This window comes from Eulemur rufifrons, chromosome 8 (assembly GCF_041146395.1).
Source record: "Eulemur rufifrons isolate Redbay chromosome 8, OSU_ERuf_1, whole genome shotgun sequence".
NCBI lineage: Eukaryota > Metazoa > Chordata > Mammalia > Primates > Lemuridae > Eulemur > Eulemur rufifrons.
In genome coordinates this window covers 4,371,223-4,390,616 of record NC_090990.1, presented here as the reverse complement: position 1 = coordinate 4,390,616, position 19,394 = coordinate 4,371,223, and the positions used below count along the sequence as shown (strand labels likewise).

General features: G+C 54.4%; 1 protein-coding gene across 1 annotated transcript in view; it reads left to right on the top strand.

The window, feature by feature from the left end:
• The window catches only part of RERE (arginine-glutamic acid dipeptide repeats), a 409,470-nt gene that overhangs the window by 385,855 nt on the left and 4,221 nt on the right, over window positions 1-19,394 (top strand). The window contains exons 13-24 of the mRNA XM_069479289.1: window positions 5,809-5,971; window positions 6,872-6,964; window positions 7,524-7,723; window positions 8,916-9,077; window positions 9,838-9,951; window positions 10,227-11,581; window positions 11,705-11,927; window positions 12,733-13,453; window positions 15,217-15,363; window positions 15,832-16,012; window positions 16,274-16,290; window positions 19,081-19,242. Of these exons, the coding sequence (XP_069335390.1) occupies window positions 5,809-5,971; window positions 6,872-6,964; window positions 7,524-7,723; window positions 8,916-9,077; window positions 9,838-9,951; window positions 10,227-11,581; window positions 11,705-11,927; window positions 12,733-13,453; window positions 15,217-15,363; window positions 15,832-16,012; window positions 16,274-16,290; window positions 19,081-19,242 (3,538 nt within the window). The remainder of the gene's footprint in view (window positions 1-5,808; window positions 5,972-6,871; window positions 6,965-7,523; window positions 7,724-8,915; window positions 9,078-9,837; window positions 9,952-10,226; window positions 11,582-11,704; window positions 11,928-12,732; window positions 13,454-15,216; window positions 15,364-15,831; window positions 16,013-16,273; window positions 16,291-19,080; window positions 19,243-19,394) is intronic.

Sequence of the window (19,394 nt, the reverse complement as noted above, 5' to 3'; positions counted from 1 at the left end):
TGATGACTGTAGGGCATTTTTTCAAATGACAGTTTCAGCAGGGGAACGGCATTTTATAACTCATTGCACATTAGCACTGAGATTTAAGGCACCGTGTAGAGATTATTTAGCTGCTCTTTCTCTCCACATTCATGTTAAAATACTTATTTAGCATAGGATCAGATAATCATGTCTTAAAGAAGTAATTTCTTCTAACTGCTTACTTTCCAAGCCCTGCCTGGGGTCAGTTGGGTACAAACGTGTGTGTTCGGCAACTCTGCCCCTGGTGGGCCCTGTGCCCTCAGGGGCAGGTTACCTTCTGCTCGGCTGACACTGGCCTGTAAAACAGCATCATCCCGCGATCAGGAGCAGCTCCCAGGCCTGCCTCCCCACCCCATCTCTTCCTCCTGCCCCCTGCTTTGTATTGGGCCATGCCTGGGCCATGCCTTCTTCACCATCAGTCTCTGAAAACTGGTGGTGAAGAAGAAATGAGCTGCAGCTGACCCTCAACAGCGGTGGTGAGGCCGGAGCCTGGGCACTTGCCGCGGTGCAGGGACCTGGGTTAGCTGCCTGCCTGCCTGCCTGCCTGCGTTTCTCCCCCACCCCTCACATGTACAAGGAGGCTGGACACTGGTGTTCAGGGCCTTGCTTAACGTGGCTGTGAGGCCAGCAGTCCTCATCATTCTTTGCTGGTGGTGGAACCATGCTGTAGCACTGGAAGATAAGAACACTGCTCTGTGCACTGAATTGAAAGGGGGTGAGTGTACATAAGGTTATTCCCAAAAGACTGAGGCCTTCCTGCGCTTATTTAAAAAAGAAAAAAGGCTAGTCGCAATGGCTCACGCCTGTAATCCTAGCAATTTGGGAGGCTGAGGCGGGAGTTTCGCTTGATTCCCAAGAGTTGGAGGACCAGCCTGAGCAACACAGCGAGACCCCGTCTCTATAAAGGAAAAAAAAAAAAAAGTTAGCTGGGCATGATGGTACACGCCAGTAGTCCCAGCTTACTCGGGAGGCTGAGGCAGGAGGATTACCTGAGCCCAGGAGTTTGAGGTTGCGGTGAGCTATGATGACATCACTGCACCCTAGTCTGGGCAACAAAGTAAGACCTTGTTTGAAAAAACAAAAGGCCAGCTGGGGTCCCTAGAACTAACTTTCCACCACACCTTCACCTCTTCCTCAGGGAATACCCAGACTTCTTTGGGTGATGTGGTAATAATAATAGCGTTACAAAAAAAATTTGGACTCAGTGTTGGGTGTACCCTTATGCTTCTAATATGGGACACAAATAACTCCCTTACCTCTTCCTGCCTCCACATTAGCCTCCCAGAGGGTCTGCAGAGTTAGTACTGGGCCAGGGGATAAGAGAGCCTGGGCCCAATACTAGGGACTTGCTAAGAATGAGTCTTTGATACTCAGAATGCTTCCAGTGCCTTCCCTGGTCGATAGTTCTACACTTTCACTCCTCCAAGGTTCCTTAAGAGGGAGAGAGAAAGGGGCAGCCTTGCTTAAATAATAGGAAAATAATCCCACAATTTCCTAATAACAGCTAAAGATCAATCCTGTGAACTCTCTCTCTCTCTCTCTGTTCTCTCTCTACCAGAAGCTCAGTTCATTGCCAGTGGCTTTTTGTTTATGACCTGTGGAGAAAATCCAGCCCTCCCCCCAAAAAAAAAGAAAAAAGAAAAAGGAGTTGTAGAGAGAGAATCTGCTAAATATACACCAATGAAGTTGAGCACTTTTCTTAGCAAAAGCTGCAGCCTGTAATGTTGTCGATTGGAGATGGCCCATTTCTTTCCCTTTTTTTGCCCAGGCACTAACCAGTTTAGTCAACCGGTTTAGTCCCTCATGCTGTGTGCAATTATAGTACCAAGATATAAGATGTGTTGACTGTGAGACTTTGTTGTGAGATGAGGTGAGAGCATCGGGAACAAAATGATCATTATAGGCCATTCATGTCAACAACATTATACCTCTGTGTTTGCTTGCAAACAAAAGCAGGAGCTAATTTGCAAGGCTGCCTTTGTGGAGCTGCCTTTTGATCAATGATTGCCTGTGTTAATGTTTCAGTAAGCTATTGATTTCTGCAACAGCTTTTGTTCCCTGAATTTATGTGCAGCGGGTCTCTGCAGCACACACTATGCATGTTTGATTAAAGTTCAATTGACTTCATTCCTGGTGAGGCCGCGAGCTGCTTCACTCCTTATTTGTAGAACCAAAGCTTTCCCCGACATGTTCTTTTGTTTGTGCTCAAGACCTTGCCACCCATGCAGTCACCAATATGCTGTTTCTAATCCTCCTAGATTCGCTCCATTCCAGTGTTTAATCCCTGGGTAGACATTACAGTGGTTGAGAGGCAGCTAATAAAATCTGGCCTGGATTTGTTGTTTTTTTGATCAACTTACTGACATATAATTGGTATATATGCCATATATGGAATATATACCACAAAAATGCACCCACTTTAAGTACACAGCTCAGTGACTTCTGACAACTGTATACATTCATGTAAATAACACCACAATCAATTTATAGACTATTTCCATCACCCTGAAATGTTTATTCAGGTCCTTTTGCAGGCAGTTTCCTGTCCCCCACCCTCCAGGCTCTAGGCAGCCTCTGACTTCTTGTGATTATAGAGTTGCCTTTTCTAGGATGGAGTCATACAGTGTGCACCCTTTTGTGTCTGGCTGCTTTTATTCAACGTGATGTTTTGAGGTCTGTCTGTGTATCTGTAGTCTGTTCCTTCGGTTGCCAAGTAGTATTCCAGAGGATGGGTACCCCATAATCCGTTTATCCATCTTCCTGTTCATGGGCATCTGGGTTGTCTCCACTTTGGGGCTGTTAAGAATACAGTTTCTGTGAACGTTTGTGTGAAAGCCTGTGTGAGCATGTTTTTATTTCTTTTAGGTAAACAACTAAGAGTAGAACTGTTAGGTCATGTGGTAGATGTCATCTGCCAAACAGTTTTTACAAAGTCGTTTGATCATTTTACATTCCCACCAGCAGTGTGTGACAGTTCGAGTCACTCCCACACCTTCCTGAATTTTAAGTTTATATTTTTTCATTTTCTCATCAACTGAGATTTCAGAGCTGTGGAGGAGGGTCCTTCCTGCCTGGTCATTTTCATCCTGGGCACTCCCATGATGGAATCTGGACTTCTGATTCTTATTCAGAAACTGTTTCTTGAGTCTTGAGTAAAAGTTGATGTTGATTTCAGTGTTTAGGTTTCCTTCTTTGGGGTCTTGATTTTGTTACATGCTAACTGAAGATACATAACAAGAGTCAAGGTTGAAAGTGCCAGCCTGGCTGTGCTGAGCCTTTTTTCTGTCTGGTCTGGCACTGGGCCAGTTCCTTAGCCTCACTGAACCCTGGCTTCTCCTTTTTTAATCTGCAAGTTATGCTATCTTTTAAAATCCTTTGAGACTCTTTCAAAGCATTCATATTTGAGAAATAGAAATAATCGATTGTAACTGTGTGAAGCAATATTGCATTACAGACAAATGCTATTTAGAAATGTCAGGGTGGCTGCTTTTTAACAGCCTCAAGTAAGACTCTGAGGCTGGTCACAGACCCAGGCAGTACCTTCCTACCGGAGTTTTCTTTCTCAATTTTGTTCCCTTTCTTCTCCTGTAGCTTCGAATTTCCTCTTACATCTCAGGCTTCTCTCATTTGATGGCCCCTAAAATGACTCTGGCTAAAGGAGGAGGTGGAAGGAAACACTTTGAGTTTTTTCTCATTCTCCTTTCAAGCTTCAGATTGAGCCGCCTTCTGAGTTGATGAAATGCTCCTCTGAAAGAGTTTTTGGAGAGTGGCTGTGCCCTGCCTTGACTTCTGTGCCATATTTTCTCATAGGCATACCAATGCCTGGTCAGTTTTCTGTTAGCAGAGGTCTCCTAATCCCCCAGCAGGATTTATGAGTCTTTTTCCTCCAGCCAGCACCCGAGGATCAGTGTGGTACAGGTCAGTGCATTCCCAAGTCAGGGAGAGGGGAAGTGAAGTGGCAGGAGCCTAGGAGGCTCCCAGATCATGACCTTGGGGCTCAGGATGCTCCAGCCACTGCTGGAACAGCTGTAGCCTGCATTTGCAGCATAGCATATGATAGAGGAGTCAGAAATTCCAAGGGCAGTGTCTACATTTTTCCTTTTCGTTCACTTGCCATGTCATGGAATTGAGTGGGGACCTGTGTGTACCTGTAGGGACATGAGTGTGCTCTGCCTTGGAAGCTGGCTCCCTCGCCTCATTGGCCTGGCGTTGTGCTTCATCTGTTCAGTGTTGGCATTTTGTTGAGCACTAAGTGCTTGGGAAGACTGAAACGCATCCATAGCGCCAAGAGATACATGCCATGGGCGTACAAGAGTCCAGTCAGAAGTTCTTGCATCCCGGCACTCCTTCAAGGATCTGCTGACAGCTGTGGTCCCACTTCTCACCAAAATGCACAGGCATAAAATCCAGCTCTGGGTAGTAAGTGCTCTGCACATACGCATTTACCTGCCTTGCAGAAGCCATTTCTCCACCTAAAGTCTCCCCACTTCTCTAGTTACTGTGTTCTAAAGCCATTGCCCCTGGGGCTGTTTTGGATGAAACCTGATTGGATTGGGTGCTCTGACAGTCGCATGACAGCTGCATGTCTTTGGTTTATCTATTTTAGTCCTTGTAGCACGCGTCTTTTCAGCTACATCTCAGGTTACTGGAGAAGATTTTTGCCTTCTCAGTTTTTGGCTACTGCATTCAAGACACAGTGAGTGGTGAGACAGAGTGGGGGTACAGACACGCCCAGGGCGACATCCCAGGATCTGGTAGTTCGTCAAGTTAATTGACTTTCTGCAGTGTTGATTTAATTAGAGAAGAGCATTGTGATACAGGCTCTCTCACTGCTATGATTTTATTTTTTTTAATTCCAGGTAAGGAGACTTTATCTTGAGATGTCTGTTGTAACAAATCGGTCTTCATTCAGCAAGGGGTTAGCTGAACATGCTGTTTGTGTGTGGGGTGAGAGAGAGGAGCCTGCAGAGGCTGAGGGAGTGGGGGAGCCACAGATGTCCTTTCTTTAAAAAGCCTCATTTGCTGTGTTTTTAAAATGATGTCTTTCCTCCCTTTGTGCTGGGCTGTGGAAAGAAGAGCTCTTTTTGCCAATAAAGGCCGACCTGGTGACGTGTGACGTTTCATCTGTGCATCAGCTCTGTTGTGTGTCCTAGTCTGTCTTTGTCAAGCCCAGGCCTTGCCTGCAGGACCCTGTGCCAGCTTGTCCGGGCATGGGTTGGGATGCGGGAGGTAGGAGACCAGTTTCCTGGGGGTGGGCCTCTGTCCTTCAGACCTAACACTTGGCCCTAGTCCCCCAGCGCCTCGACTGGCTAGTTGATTCTGAAGAGGCCAGGCATTTATTGCCTTCTCACACCTGTGTGGTTTCACTGGAATGTTGTGGAGAAAACACCCACAGGTATACACACACAAACACACACACACACACACACACACACACGCACACAGCGCTGGAATGTATGCTCCCCAAGGGCAGGAATCTTCTGTCCTCTTTGTTGGTCTGTTGTTAATGCTGTGCTCCCGTGTGCTTAGAACAGTGGTGGCATCGGGCACGTAGAGGACACCCAACAAATACTTGTTGGACGAGTGAGTGCTCTTGGTGTCTAGGAGGCAGGCCCGGCTCGTGCTGCCCACAGCTGTGTTTCTTGAGCAAGCCTGGTCCCCGCGAGACTCCAGTACGGCTGTTACACACCCAGCTTTCTGCTCCCTGCAGAGGAGGGGTGCGGCGGGGAACGTGGAAAAGCCGAAGCCCTCTGCACACTTCCCACAGCCAGCCCTTCTTTCTTGCAGGGGGAGCTGATCACCTTCTATTACTACTGGAAGAAAACCCCCGAAGCAGCCAGCTCCCGCGCCCATCGCAGGCACCGCAGGCAGGCCGTGTTCAGGAGGATTAAGACCCGAACTGCGTCCACACCTGTCAACACGCCTTCCAGACCCCCTTCCAGTGAATTCTGTAAGTGAGCGTCTCGGCACCACAGTGTGTAGGGGAATCGTGGAGTGGGTGTGCCTGTGTGCACACGTGTGTGTGCACGTGTGTGTGTGAAGCCTGACCTAAATGTAGCACTGACAGGGGTGGGATTTAGTAGGGAGAGTTGTAAAAATTATTTGTACATTTAAATACATCTAATAAACTCAACATCATTTTAAGTTTTTATAAAAATTTAAGTCTTGGTCTTGGCCTGATACGTTTTGGCCTTGGGCTGAGGAGGTTTTCCACTTAGTGGATGATGCATTGTTTAAATTCTCATTGCACTTTTGGTAGTAATAAGATCAGATTAACACTTTCTTCTTTTTCCTCTTCTTGGTCCCACTATGACATGCAATCTGATACTGAGACTCACAACGTCTCACCCTAAAAGTCCGGGATATAGCAGTAGTGCCCTGCAGCTCTGTCCTGCCCGGGACACTTGACCTGAGGGTCGCCTGTGTTGCTCGTGCAGACGACCAGCAGTAAGCTAGCAGGACTGGCAGGGCCACTCAGTGTAGACAGAATTCCTCGGGATGCCCGGCTATATCAGGAAAGACAGCATGGATACACCTTTCCCAGTTCAAATTCACCAGCTGTGGGCACCAGTGCCAGCTACCCCAGGATTCAGGTGTGACATCAGCCACCAAAAATCTGGCAGGGCAGGCCCTTGCACACCGACCGCCCCTCACACACAGGCTCTTTGTTCTGTGACTGACCCTGAGGAATTTGAAGCGATCCTTCGTGAACACTGTCACACACCGGCCTGGGGAGCCTCTCGACAGGTGGCTCAGAACCCCAGGCAAGCCAGAGGTCACAGGGTGGCCCCAGGTCTTGGCTGAGCATGATGGTGTCTCCCCCTCCCCGCTCTGTGCCTGCTGTGCCCAGTGGACCTGAGTTCAGCCAGCGAGGATGACTTCGACAGCGAGGACAGCGAGCAGGAGCTGAAGGGGTACGCCTGCCGCCACTGCTTCACCACCAGTAAGTGGCCTCGTCATGCCCCGGGGTGGGTGTGGAGGAGCGTGTTCACTCTGCCAGGTCGGGCTCAGGCCTTTGCAGGCTCGGAGCATTTTGTGCATTGACTGGTGAGCTGCCAGGGGCAGTAATTGGTTTGACATTTGCATCGTTCTTTGAGGTTACTTGAGAAGGTTGGAAATCTTTGTTTTAGTTTGTTTTGCTTCACTCCCCCATTTAGCAGTCAGTATGGAATACTCACCAGTAGTAAGGCCACACGTGCTCGAGCGGGGACAGGGGGAGCACCGTGGTTCCTAGGAGCTTGCTGCCAGCTCCTCTTAGATGCCCCAAGATGAGGCAGGCCAGTGGACGCTCCTGAAACCCTCTCCCGGTGCTGGGGGAGAGCAGGGTAGCACCGCGCCTGGGTTGTCTGAGTAACAGGTGCCTGTCCAAGCCCAGTGCTGTGTGGTTCTGGTGGTGCCAGGGTTGGTTGGAGCCCATAGAAGGTCTCCTCTGCCCAGATGTCCCCAGAGAGAAGGATAGTTTCCAAGGTTGGCACCCTGCACCCCTCCTTCCCCTCACGCAGCCTCCAAAGATTGGCACCACGGGGGCCGGGAGAATATTCTGCTCTGCACCGACTGCCGCATCCACTTCAAGAAATACGGCGAGCTCCCGCCCATCGAGAAGCCTGTGGATCCCCCACCGTTCATGTTCAAACCCGTCAAGGAGGAGGACGATGGGCTCAGTGGGAAGCATAGCATGAGGACGAGGCGGAGTCGGGGCTCGGTGAGTCCCCTGTGTCCACGGGGCTCCTTCTCTAGGTTGCTGGAATGCTTGGGGGCTTGTGTCCCCCAGGGGAAAGTGAAAGTTTTGTTTAGGTAGAGAAACAGATCCCTGGAGGTGAGATGTCTTTCCCAGAGGCAGTAGCTTGCCTGGGGCTAGGAGGAGCCCTCTGTTCTCTTCCTGGGGGTCTGTGGGGTGCACGTCCTGAGCTTAGTTTGACAGGGAGCTCTGGGTTTCTGGCCCAGTGCAGGCTCTCCAAGTTCCTCAGAGCTCTCCCCAGCCCGCGGACCAGTCACCTCCAGTGTGGCAGATCTCTGCTGTTTTCAACTTGCAGACTCTTTTTTGTGGTTGTTCATGTTTGGTCCTGTTTTGGATACTTTCTGGTACATTTTTCTACTCACTGCATGGTACCTTCCATAAAAAGACTTTGTTTCTTAGGTTGAAAGGGTGGCAGGGACTTGGGGAGAGGGTTTTTCCAGGTTTGGGGCCTAGAATACTAACAGGGTCTTTCATTTAGCACTGGCCTCCACTGCCTGTTTCCCTTCTGGCAGGTGGGTGGGACCGTCCACCTTGCTCTGCCCCTAGTGTCCTGTCCAGGCTGCTGGCAGCCTGACCACTGCTCGCTCAGAAGGGAGCAGGTGAGCTGGCCTTAACTCGTGTGCCCCGACCTCTTCTGAGCCCTCGTGGCTTTGCAGAAAGGTGCTGAAGTGCTCAGTGGTTTGGGAGCTTAGCTGTGGTGTTTGACAGCTTCATCTCTTTGGCTCACTTCCTGTCCTGTGAGATTGAATTCCCACATGGTTGATTTGGTTGGGAGAGTGGACAGGTACATGCAATAAACAGAAAGGGGGAGGTGCTTTAGAGATGGCTTCTGTGTGTCAGATTAGGTGGCCCACGCCAGTTTCCTGCTGCTCAGAAAGCCTCATTTGTGTCTGGCGTTCGTCATTCAGGACGTTCCTCAGGCTGAATGCTTTGGGTGTGAGAATGGCTCTGCTTCCTGTGGGAGCCCACCCGTCCCCCTCCTCCCACAGCTCTGAGCTGACCTCTGCGGCGAGGGACAGGCAGGGTGCCTGTCGTTTGCCAGGGGCTGGCATTTGCTAAGAAAATGGCGGGGACTGCTCTTCAGGCTCCTGCCTGTGGCTGGGCCCATGTGGAGACTGGGGATCCAGTGTCACCAGCCTCTGGTTTGGGTGGGCAGATGTCGACACTACGCAGTGGTCGGAAGAAGCAGCCAGCCAGCCCTGATGGTCGCGCCTCACCCATCAATGAAGACATCCGCTCCAGCGGCCGGAACTCCCCCAGCGCCGCCAGCACCTCCAGCAATGACAGTAAAGCAGAGACAGTGAAGAAGTCAGCCAAGGTCAGGTGCTGGGGCGGGTAGTGGGGGGTCCTCAGTCTGTCCCTCCCTGTAAAACTGGATGGCTGGAGTTGGTGTGCAGGGATGGGCTCCAGGTGTGGAGGCCGGGGGCCTGGAGAAAGGGGGGTCCAGCCCTGACCTTTGGGGCTACCTCTGCCTTGAGTTTCCCAAGGCTTTAAAGGCAGAAGGTGCCTTCAAGGGGAGTGGTTGGACGGGCTCCCTCCCCTCAAAGCCAAGTACAGTTGTCCCTCAGTGTCCACAGAGTGTTGGCTCCAGGACCCCACACAGATAAAATCCACAGATGCTGAAGTCCCTGATACAAAGTGGTGAAGTATTTGCCTATAACCTACACACATCCTCTTGTATGCTTTAAATCATTTCTAGATTACTTACAATACCTGCTAAAATGTCAGTGCTGTGTGAATAGTTGTTACACTGTGCTGCCGAGGGAATAATGACAGGAAAGGGAGACGTCTGTACACGTGCCACACAGACGCGGCCATCGCAGCCCTCACTACATTTCTGACCCACAATTGGTTGAATCCGAAAGTGCAGAACCCACAGATACGGAGGCCAGCTGTAGTTCCCATCCCAGATACTTGTTCCTTCCTGGCCCTGGTTGGCCCCTTCTAGAGATTTCTTGCTTCTGGAGATGGCACTTAGAATGAGGGGATGGTGTCCACAAACAGCTGTCATTCCCTCTTGAGTCTGATGGGACGTCCTCCCTTGGCCTGACGGCTCCTTGTGGTCTTTCCCACCGCAGAAGGCAAAGGAAGAAGCCTCGTCCCCTCTTAAGAGCACCAAGCGCCAGCGGGAGAAAGTGGCCTCCGACACGGAGGAGGCCGACAGGATCAGCTCCAAGAAGACGAAGACCCAGGTGAGGGCGGCAGCAGAGCCTGCTGACGACAGCTGACCCCCGTGAGAAGCCCGCAGCCCACATTCTCTGGGGGGTGGCGGGGCAGGGCTTGAGCTCAGGGCCCAGGACAGTGTGGGGTGGAGACCAGAGTGGCCCTGGACACTGGCCGAGTCAGGGCAGGCCCCGTGGTCCTGCTTCCTCTGCGTAGACCTCCATTGTGTGCCAGGCATTGTCGGTGCAGGGCTGAGAGGGCTCTGCCCTCCTAGGGCTTCCATCCTTCCCTTCTCTGGCTTCAGGAGATCAGCCGGCCCAACTCACCGTCTGAAGGCGAGGGAGAGAGTTCGGACAGCCGCAGCGTCAACGATGAGGGCAGCAGTGACCCCAAAGACATCGACCAGGACAATCGCAGCACGTCTCCCAGCATCCCCAGCCCCCAGGATAATGAGAGTGACTCAGACTCGTCAGCCCAGCAGCAGATGCTGCAGGCCCAGCCCCCGGCCCTGCAGGCTCCCAGTGGGGCCACCCCAGTACCCTCCACGGCCCCGCCAGGAACACCCCAGCTTCCTACTCCAGGGCCCACACCCTCTGCCGCTGCAGGCCCTCCCCAGGGCTCCCCTGCAGCCCCCCAGGCCCCTAACCAGCCGCAGGCTCCAGCCGTGCCTGCTCCCCACACGCACATCCAGCAGGCGCCCGCCCTGCACCCGCAGCGGCTGCCCTCGCCACATCCTCCGCTGCAGCCGCTGACCGGGCCGACTGGCCAGACCTCCGCTCCCCCTCACGCCCAGCCCTCCCTGCACGGGCAGGGCCCACCTGGCCCTCACAGCCTGCAGGCCGGGCCCCTGCTGCAGCACCCAGGCCCCCCTCAGCCCTTTGGCCTCCCTCCCCAAGCCCCTCAAGGCCAGGCCTCTCTGGGGGCCTCCCCAGCTGCAGCGCACCCTCACACCAGCCTGCAGCTCCCGGCCTCTCAGTCAGCCCTGCAGTCCCAGCAGCCCCCACGGGAGCAGCCCCTGCCGCCAGCACCCCTGGCCATGCCTCACATCAAGCCCCCGCCCACCACACCCATCCCCCAGCTGCCGGCGCCACAGGCCCACAAGCACCCACCCCACCTCTCAGGACCCTCGCCCTTCTCCATGAACGCCAACCTGCCACCCCCTCCCGCCCTGAAGCCCCTGAGCTCCCTGTCCACACACCACCCCCCCTCAGCCCACCCCCCACCCCTGCAGCTCATGCCTCAGAGCCAGCCATTGCCCTCCTCCCCCGCCCAGCCCCCTGGGCTGACCCAGAGCCAGAGCCTGCCCCCTCCCGCTGCCCCCCATCCTCCCTCAGGCCTCCACCAGGGGCCTCCCCAGCCTCCATTTGCTCAGCACCCCTTTGTCCCTGGAGGGCCTCCTCCCATCACTCCTCCGACCTGCTCCTCTACCTCCACCCCACCCGCGGGACCCAGCACCTCCGCCCAGCTGCCCTGCTCTGCTGCTGTTTCTTCAGGGGGCAGCATCCCGGGGGGGGCATCCTGCCCACTCCCCGCTGTCCAGATCAAGGAGGAGGCTCTGGACGATGCCGAGGAGCCTGAGAGCCCCCCTCCCCCTCCAAGGAGCCCATCCCCTGAGCCCACTGTGGTGGACACCCCCAGCCACGCCAGCCAGTCAGCCAGGTATCGGCTCCTGGGAACCCGGGCTGGAGGGGCACAGGCGGGCTGCACAGGTGGGGTTTTGGGGGGAGGCGGGGCAGGCCGGGCCTTGGCAGGAGCTCGCGCTGGAAATGCGGCCTTTCTCAGGTTCTACAAGCACCTGGACCGGGGTTACAACTCGTGCGCACGGACAGACCTGAACTTCATGCCTCTGGCTGGATCCAAACTGGCCAAGAAGAGGGAGGAGGCCATTGAGAAGGCCAAGCGGGAGGCTGAGCAGAAAGCCCGAGAGGAGCGGGAGCGGGAGAAGGAGAAAGAGAAGGAGCGAGAGCGCGAGCGGGAGCGGGAGCGAGAGGCGGAGCGGGCAGCTGTGAGTCCTGGGGTGGGTGGCCTGTGCCGGGAGCTGGCCCCAGGCCTGGGAGCCACACTGGGCCGCCCGGCTCTGTCAGCAGCTGCCCGGCTCACTCCCGCTCACTCCCCAGCAGCTGGAGGGTGGGGTGCTGTTCACACCCCTCCCTGCGCTTCTCTCACGGAGCGGCTCGGCCCTGGCCTGCTGGGGTCGCTGTGCCGGCAGGTCCAGGCTGACTCACAGCAGTGACTGGGTGTCCACCTGCTGGGGCCTCTGGGGAGGGGGCTGTCCTTCCTCTGCAGCCTGTAGGCCTGTGTCTCCTACGTACTTTGAAGGAGCCAGAGAGAAACGTGAGGGGAGGTCCTGGGACGGGAGCCAGGCCCTTGGGTGGAACCAGGCCATGTGGGAGCCTCTCGTAGCCCTCCCGTGTGGCCTGTCACAGGCTGGGCCACCCTGGGCCTGCTTCTGCAGGTGGGGTGAACAGGGAGCCAGCCTGAGACGTGCGAGGGCCTCGGGGTGAGGCTCCGGGTTGCTGGGCTCACTGGCGCGTGCACCCCACCAGTCTCACGGATAGATGCGTTGCCCGCCTCACAGGGACGCTGACCTGCCTGGGGCACGAGGGCAGCTGCAGGCACAAGTGAGACTGTTACAGCAGGGTCTGGACGGCATCCCGGTGGCAGGCGAAGGCTGGGGGCCAGGTCTCTGTGTTGGGGTGGAGGGACCAAGTTGGCCTGGCAGTGCAGGATGGGGACAGGGCAGGGCCCACCTAGCTTAGATGCCCAGGCAGCTTGGTATCTCCCCCTCATGCCCTCCTTTCCTTCTGCAGAAGGCGTCCAGCTCAGCACATGAAGGCCGCCTGAGTGACCCCCAGCTCAGTGGTCCCGGCCACATGCGGCCATCCTTTGAGCCACCACCGACCACCATTGCTGCCGTGCCCCCGTACATCGGGCCCGACACACCTGCCCTTCGGACTCTGAGCGAGTATGCCCGGCCCCACGTCATGTCACCCACCAACCGCAACCACCCCTTCTACATGCCCCTCAATCCCACCGACCCCCTGCTGGCCTACCACATGCCTGGCCTCTACAACGTTGACCCCACCATCCGGGAGCGGGAGCTCCGAGAACGCGAGATCCGGGAACGGGAGATCCGGGAGCGCGAGTTGCGGGAGAGGATGAAGCCAGGCTTCGAGGTGAAGCCCCCTGAGCTGGACCCCCTGCACCCAGCCACCAATCCCATGGAGCACTTCGCCCGGCACAGCGCCCTCACCATCCCCCCAACTGCCGGCCCCCACCCTTTTGCTTCTTTCCACCCGGGCCTGAACCCCTTGGAGAGGGAGAGACTGGCCCTGGCGGGCCCCCAGCTACGGCCGGAGATGAGCTACCCTGACAGACTGGCGGCTGAGCGCATCCACGCCGAGCGCATGGCGTCGCTGACCAGTGACCCCCTGGCCCGACTGCAGATGTTCAATGTGACTCCGCATCATCACCAGCACTCACACATCCACTCCCACCTCCACCTCCACCAGCAAGACCCCCTCCACCAAGGTGGGTGCCCCCAGCCAGCGTGGGGCGGGAAGGGGGCATAGCCTGGTCAGGAAAGAGTCACCGTTCAGAGCAGAGTGTTCTTTTCTGAACAAATCCCTAATTCCTGGCAGATCTTAGAATATTCAGCATCCACCTAGGACTAGGGGTTTTGCTTTATCACAGACAGCCGTTCTTTGCTCAGCCTCTCAGCTCTCCAGAGCTGCGCGTCCTCAGGAAGCTGCGGCACCCGTGGGCCTTCAGCTTGCAGCCTCCTGGGTAAAGCTTAGGTTCTTGGCCCTGTGCCTGGGTGGAGGGGAGTGGCCTCTGCTCACCAGGGCTGGGCCACAGTGCCTTGTGGCCTCTGGAGCCAAGGAAGGTGCAGGTGAAGGCACTGGGCTGCCCAAGGAAGCTGTAGGTTGTCATTTAGGGAGAACTTAGTGCGGTCGCTCATGCTGGTAATCTGAGCACTTTAGGAGGCTGAGGCAAGAGGATCACTTGAGGCTGGGAGTTCGAGACCAGCCTGGGCAACATGGTAAGATCCTATCTCTATAAAACAATTTTAAAATCAGCTGGGTGTGGTGACGTGCACCTGTAGTCCCAGCTGCGTGGGAGGTTGAGGCAGGAGGATCACTTGAGCCCAGCAGTTTGAGGCTGCAGCGAGCTATGATCATGCCACTGCTACAGGCTGGGTAACAGAGCAAGACTCTGTCTCTATACATAAAAAGAAGAGGAGTTCTCTATTCCCTTGGGAGACGGGGCTGAGAGCAGGGCTTCTGACTTTGACTGAGTACACTGAGCTGACCCACCTGGCCAGGGCTGCCCAGGAGCTCCTGAAGGTCACCTGAGTGGCCGGCTCAGGGCAAGGCTGGCCTGAGGCAGAGGCAGGCACGGCTGACATCCCCACTCCCTCTGCAGCTCAGCAAGATGGAGCCAGAGGAAGGTCCGGCTGTGCTCCCAAGTAGGCAGGTGTGCCCACCCCCAGGGACTAGGGCCTGCACGGAGGTCCCGTGGCGCAGCCTACGTGCAGGGCTTCCCTTTGGGCCAACCTCCAGTGCTGGGGGGAGGACAGCTGACGAGCAGGGCCCAGGGGGAGGGAGGGCAGCCACCTTGCCTCTCCTACCTGTGTGCCCAGTTCTGACGCAGGAGGGCGTCCACCATTGTGCTCCTGGCATCCGAAGCTTTGATGCCCATTGGTGTGGGCCTTACACGCCTTATGAACGGTGCACGAGGACAGGCAGTTCATTCATGCATCATTCAGCCGGAGGGGTGGGGGCAAGAGGTGGCGACATCTGAGGTGAGAGCTGCGCGGTCTGGAGCCAGCAGAGGAGAGAACAGAGTGAACTGGGTCCCTGGCCCGCAGCACCTGCTCTGCCGGCCACCTTTGGGTTCTGTGGTTGAAGGGCAGGGAGGCAGCCCTGGGGAAGGAGGTGCCAGGTCAACATGGGCCAGGGCAAGACTGTGGGCTCCTGTGGACTTAACAGGCACAGGGTGGGCCCAGGGTGGTCAGCAGCACTGGGCAGGGTGTTGCCCGTAGGGAGTGCGCGGGAGTGGGCAGAAATGTGTGCTTACGTGGCCAGCTCTGCACTCCTTTCTGACGTGGAGCTCCCACAGAAGGTGGGGGGCAGCCACTGCAGGTCGGGGTCATTTGCAGCCAGACGTACATCCGGGTCTGGTGACCCAGGGCTAGCTTGGGTGAGGAGGAGGTCGTAGCAGTTCCAGCCAAGGAGGGCAAACATCAAACAAGCTGTGTGCCACCTGCATCTGGCCTTTTGTCCTTTTCTCAGGCTCAGCAGGCCCGGTTCACCCGCTGGTTGACCCCCTGACTGCCGGCCCTCACCTGGCTCGCTTCCCCTATCCCCCTGGGACCCTTCCCAACCCTCTGCTTGGACAGCCCCCCCACGAGCACGAGATGCTTCGTCATCCTGTTTTTGGTAAGGATTTCCATAGGGGAGGGGTTGGGGGTCCTGTGTGAGAGTTGAGCTGGAGGTCTGGTCTGCTGTCCCTGTCCATTCATACATTCATTCATTCTTTCATGGATTGGACAAATGTGGGGTCTCGCCCACTGTGTGCAGGGGTCCACGTGGGGACAAGGCGGGCAAACTCCTGCTCTCAGAGGGCTTCCTGGGCTGGGGCCATTCATGCATAGCCAGCGGCCTTGCTGCAGGCCAGGACTGCAGGGTTGGGCACAGAGTAACAGAGGCCCCTCATGCCGCTGGGGCTCAAGGGACGGCCGCTCAGAAGGAGGAACGCTGGGCTGCGGCCTGGAGCGGGAAGGACTGGCTTGACTGGCTGCTGTCTGCTCTCCCCTGGCCTCCTTGCTGGTCACTGAGCCTGTGCTGCCATTCTCCTGGCCAGTCCTCTGGCTCTTTCTGTAGCGGAGGCTATTTTGTGTTTGGCAGGCGCCCCCTACCCTCGAGACCTGCCTGGGGCCATCCCACCCCCAATGTCGGCGGCCCACCAGCTGCAGGCCATGCATGCCCAGTCTGCAGAGCTGCAGAGACTGGCCATGGAGCAGCAGTGGCTGCACGGACACCCCCACATGCACGGTGGCCACCTACCGAGTCAGGAAGATTATTACAGGTGAGGGGGGAGGTGGGAAAGGGGGCCGGGGTCTTGCCCACTCCGTGTGTGCCCCACGGAGCCACGTGGATGGGAGGGACACACGAGGGTGGGTCAGCTATGCGGGAGGCTGCTGGGTTGGGGTTGCGTTTGCCTTGGGGAGCCCTTGCCTGCAAGTGTCGGACCCTGCAGCCTCCTGCCTGTCACCTTGGGGTGCTCTGAGCCTGCCGGTCCCCCTGCCCAGGCCTGACACTGAGTATTCTTCCCTTTTTTTCTTTTCAGTCGACTGAAGAAAGAAGGTGACAAGCAGTTATAAGTTATTTATTTGTTCATGCTGGCTGTGGAAACCCCAGTTCTTGGGGGGAGAAACAGGACTTTTTACATACAATAGGAGCTGCAAAAGCAAAAAGAATATCTTCTAAAGATTTCTTTATATATTTAAAAACCCCACAACTAAAAATGTATCCACATAATAGTGTTCGTTTGTCGAGAGGATTTCCTGAGACTGGCTTGGGTCCCCCTGCATGACAGTCCCCCAGAAACTTAGCGAGTCCTGGACTGGACTGAACATTCAGAAAGCTCCCTGCAATCTTGGGGTTTGGCTTTAGTTTTCTTTTCCTTGATTTCTCAGTAGGTGCTAGACTCCACTTCGCACCCTTCACTGTGCGTCAGACACGCTCAGTTGCGTGTGTTCCAAAACCCACATGGTTTGCAGATAGGCGGCATATGAGTTTGGAATCCAAGAGCTATAATTTTTAAAAAATCTTTTATTTTAATACATTGTAGGAAATCTTCATAATTTGAGAAAGTTCTGCAGCATGGCCTTTTATGTCTGTAAATAAATAATTTTAGAGCAGCCTTTTTTTCCTTCCACAAACTACTATTCTGATCTATTTTTTCCAGCCATGTCACTAATTGTGAATTCCCACCAGCTATTGACAGAATACAGAGTTGATTTTTTAATAAAAAGTTATATATAATTATCCCTTTAATTAAAGGGAGCAGATGGGCGTTACCAGTTACAATGGGCAAAAGCTTGGGACTAGGCGTGGCCGCAGCAGCGGGCAGCCAGGGGTTTGCAGGGACAATGTTACAACTCTTCGTTTTGCTGCTTTGACTTTCACTTCTGTCTGTTCCCAGCATGTGCTTTGCCGGCGATGCAGACATCTGTTGGCTCCGACCTCACTTGCACACGGAGTGCAGGAGTCTAAGTGTTCACTTTCTGTTCCCTGGTGTCACTGTTGTCCTGTTTCTGCAGGGTGGAGAGCACATGTTTGTGTGTGTCTGATTGTAGATTTCCTTATAGATTTCTATGCACACACATTTGATTGTTCTGGACAAATTGCCTTTTTTAATACGTGGAGAATTTCATAAACATTCTAGAAAATTCAAGAAAATGATTCCATACAAATAACTCAGCACATGAAAGACCCAGGACATATGCTTGCCAAAGGATTCTGTTAGAAATCTACCCCTTAATGCATGTCATCATTTGGATCTTCTTGGGGTGAGGACCAAGCCAAGTCATCCTGGCCACAAAGCAGAGGCTGCGTTTGGGTGAGGGAGACCCTGGAGTTAGCACGGTTGTGGGTGGCAGCCCGCATTTTCACCCTGGGAGCGAGTCTGTGGATAGTGACCCATGTTGGTCTGGGAAGCCAAGTCCCACTCTTCCTCCTGGAAGTAGGAACTGGAGTCCAGTCCGCAGACAGGAAGTCAGAAGGGGCTTCCACCTGGGAGGTACCACTGTTGAGGAGGTCAGCCCTTCAGAGCAGAGCTGTCCTGGACAGGGCCTGCGCTTTGTGAGTTCTGACGCTAATGCACTTTCTCCGAAGCAGAGGTTGGGTGTCTGGGGACGTCTGCGCCTGTTGCTCATTCCTTCCAGGATGTGGCCCCTCCCAACCCTCTTCTCTCAGACTCTCAAGGGCCATTTCTGCCACTGTTTTGGTGGTCTCATCCAAGAATTGTCAGAACAAAGAAACTACACCGTGGGTCAGTGGACACGAAGTGCGTCCAGGCCCCAGGCCACGTAGGGGGAGGAGGAGAGGCTGGTAGTTTGATCCAGAAACCAGCAGGTGTTAGCCCAGATTCAGGTTCTGGATTCAAACCTGCATCAGGGGCATTTCCAGTTTTTGTGAAAACTGTTTGGTTTCAGTTGAGATAGATTGTTTTGTCTGTTGAAAATGTTTGTAGTTTTTTCTCCTTGCATTTTATCTCATTCCATTTCTGCCTTAACTTTAGTTCCTAGTGGGGAGGCAAGCTCAGATCAATCCTTTGTCATCAGACTTCTGGTCCCGCTGGCATAGAGGCGTTTGTGTTCTTCTGGCGGTGGTGACCTGCCGTCAAGGCGGGTGGTTCTGCTGCAGGTCCCCCCACGGCTGAGTAGGGCCTCTTCCCACTGGGCTCTGGACAGGCAGGCACGTCCCGCTGCCCCCAGCTCCTGCGTCCGTGCCGCCGCCTCCTCTCCCCCCTCTTTTTTTTCTTTTTGGTAGAACACATCGTCTACCATTCAGTTAAACCTTCTTTGTCTTCTTTCTCTACCATCCATTTTTCCAAAGACGAGAAAGAGTGAAGTACTTTGAAGTCTGTACTTGAAAACCGTCTGACGGTGTTCTCTTGTTAAGGTTTTGGTTTTCTCCCCATAGCCCAAGGTGAAGCACTGAAATTCTTCCATTTAAAAACCCCACAACCTAAAACCCTTTACCTGATCAACTGCAGTTTGTTTAGGAGGCTGCAGACTTTCATGGTGTCTTTGAAGCCCAACCACTTGGTTTCCTTTGGATTTTCTTTCCTTTTGTTTGAAGTTTGGTTTTACTTTTCTGTGTTTCGTATGTATCTTGTTCAATGTCGTCAAGGTTGAGCTTCACGTTTCACTGCAGCAGAAGCAGAGCAGAGTGTACATTCTGATTTGCTACGTTTATATATATCTTGAAGCTAAATGTATATATGAGTAGTTTGCCATGAGATAACACAGTGTGAAAGAGTAGACACCCAGAAATCGTGACTTCTGTGTTCTCTCCATTTGAGTATTTTGTAATTTTTTTGAAATATTTGTGGACATAAATAAAACCAAGCTACACTACAACACCTAGGTGTCTGCCAGTGCACTGTGTCTTGTTCCTGGAGAGCGGATGGGGAGACCGGCTGTGGCCCCTACTCTAGGGGAAGGGGCAGAGGGAGCATCTGTGTTCCCTGCTGCTGGGGACCCTGCTTCCTTCCCGAAGTGGCTTCCAGAAGGATCCATGTCCTCTCTGGTAAGAAGTCAGGGTTTCTCTGGTGAGTATGCTTGCTGAGGATGCTCCCCAAGTAGGATGGGCCCTAAGTGGGTTTTGGGACCAAGAACACCCCACCTCGCCATTCACCCCACATCTCTGTAATCGGTGGACGTCACCAGGGTGTATGGGGC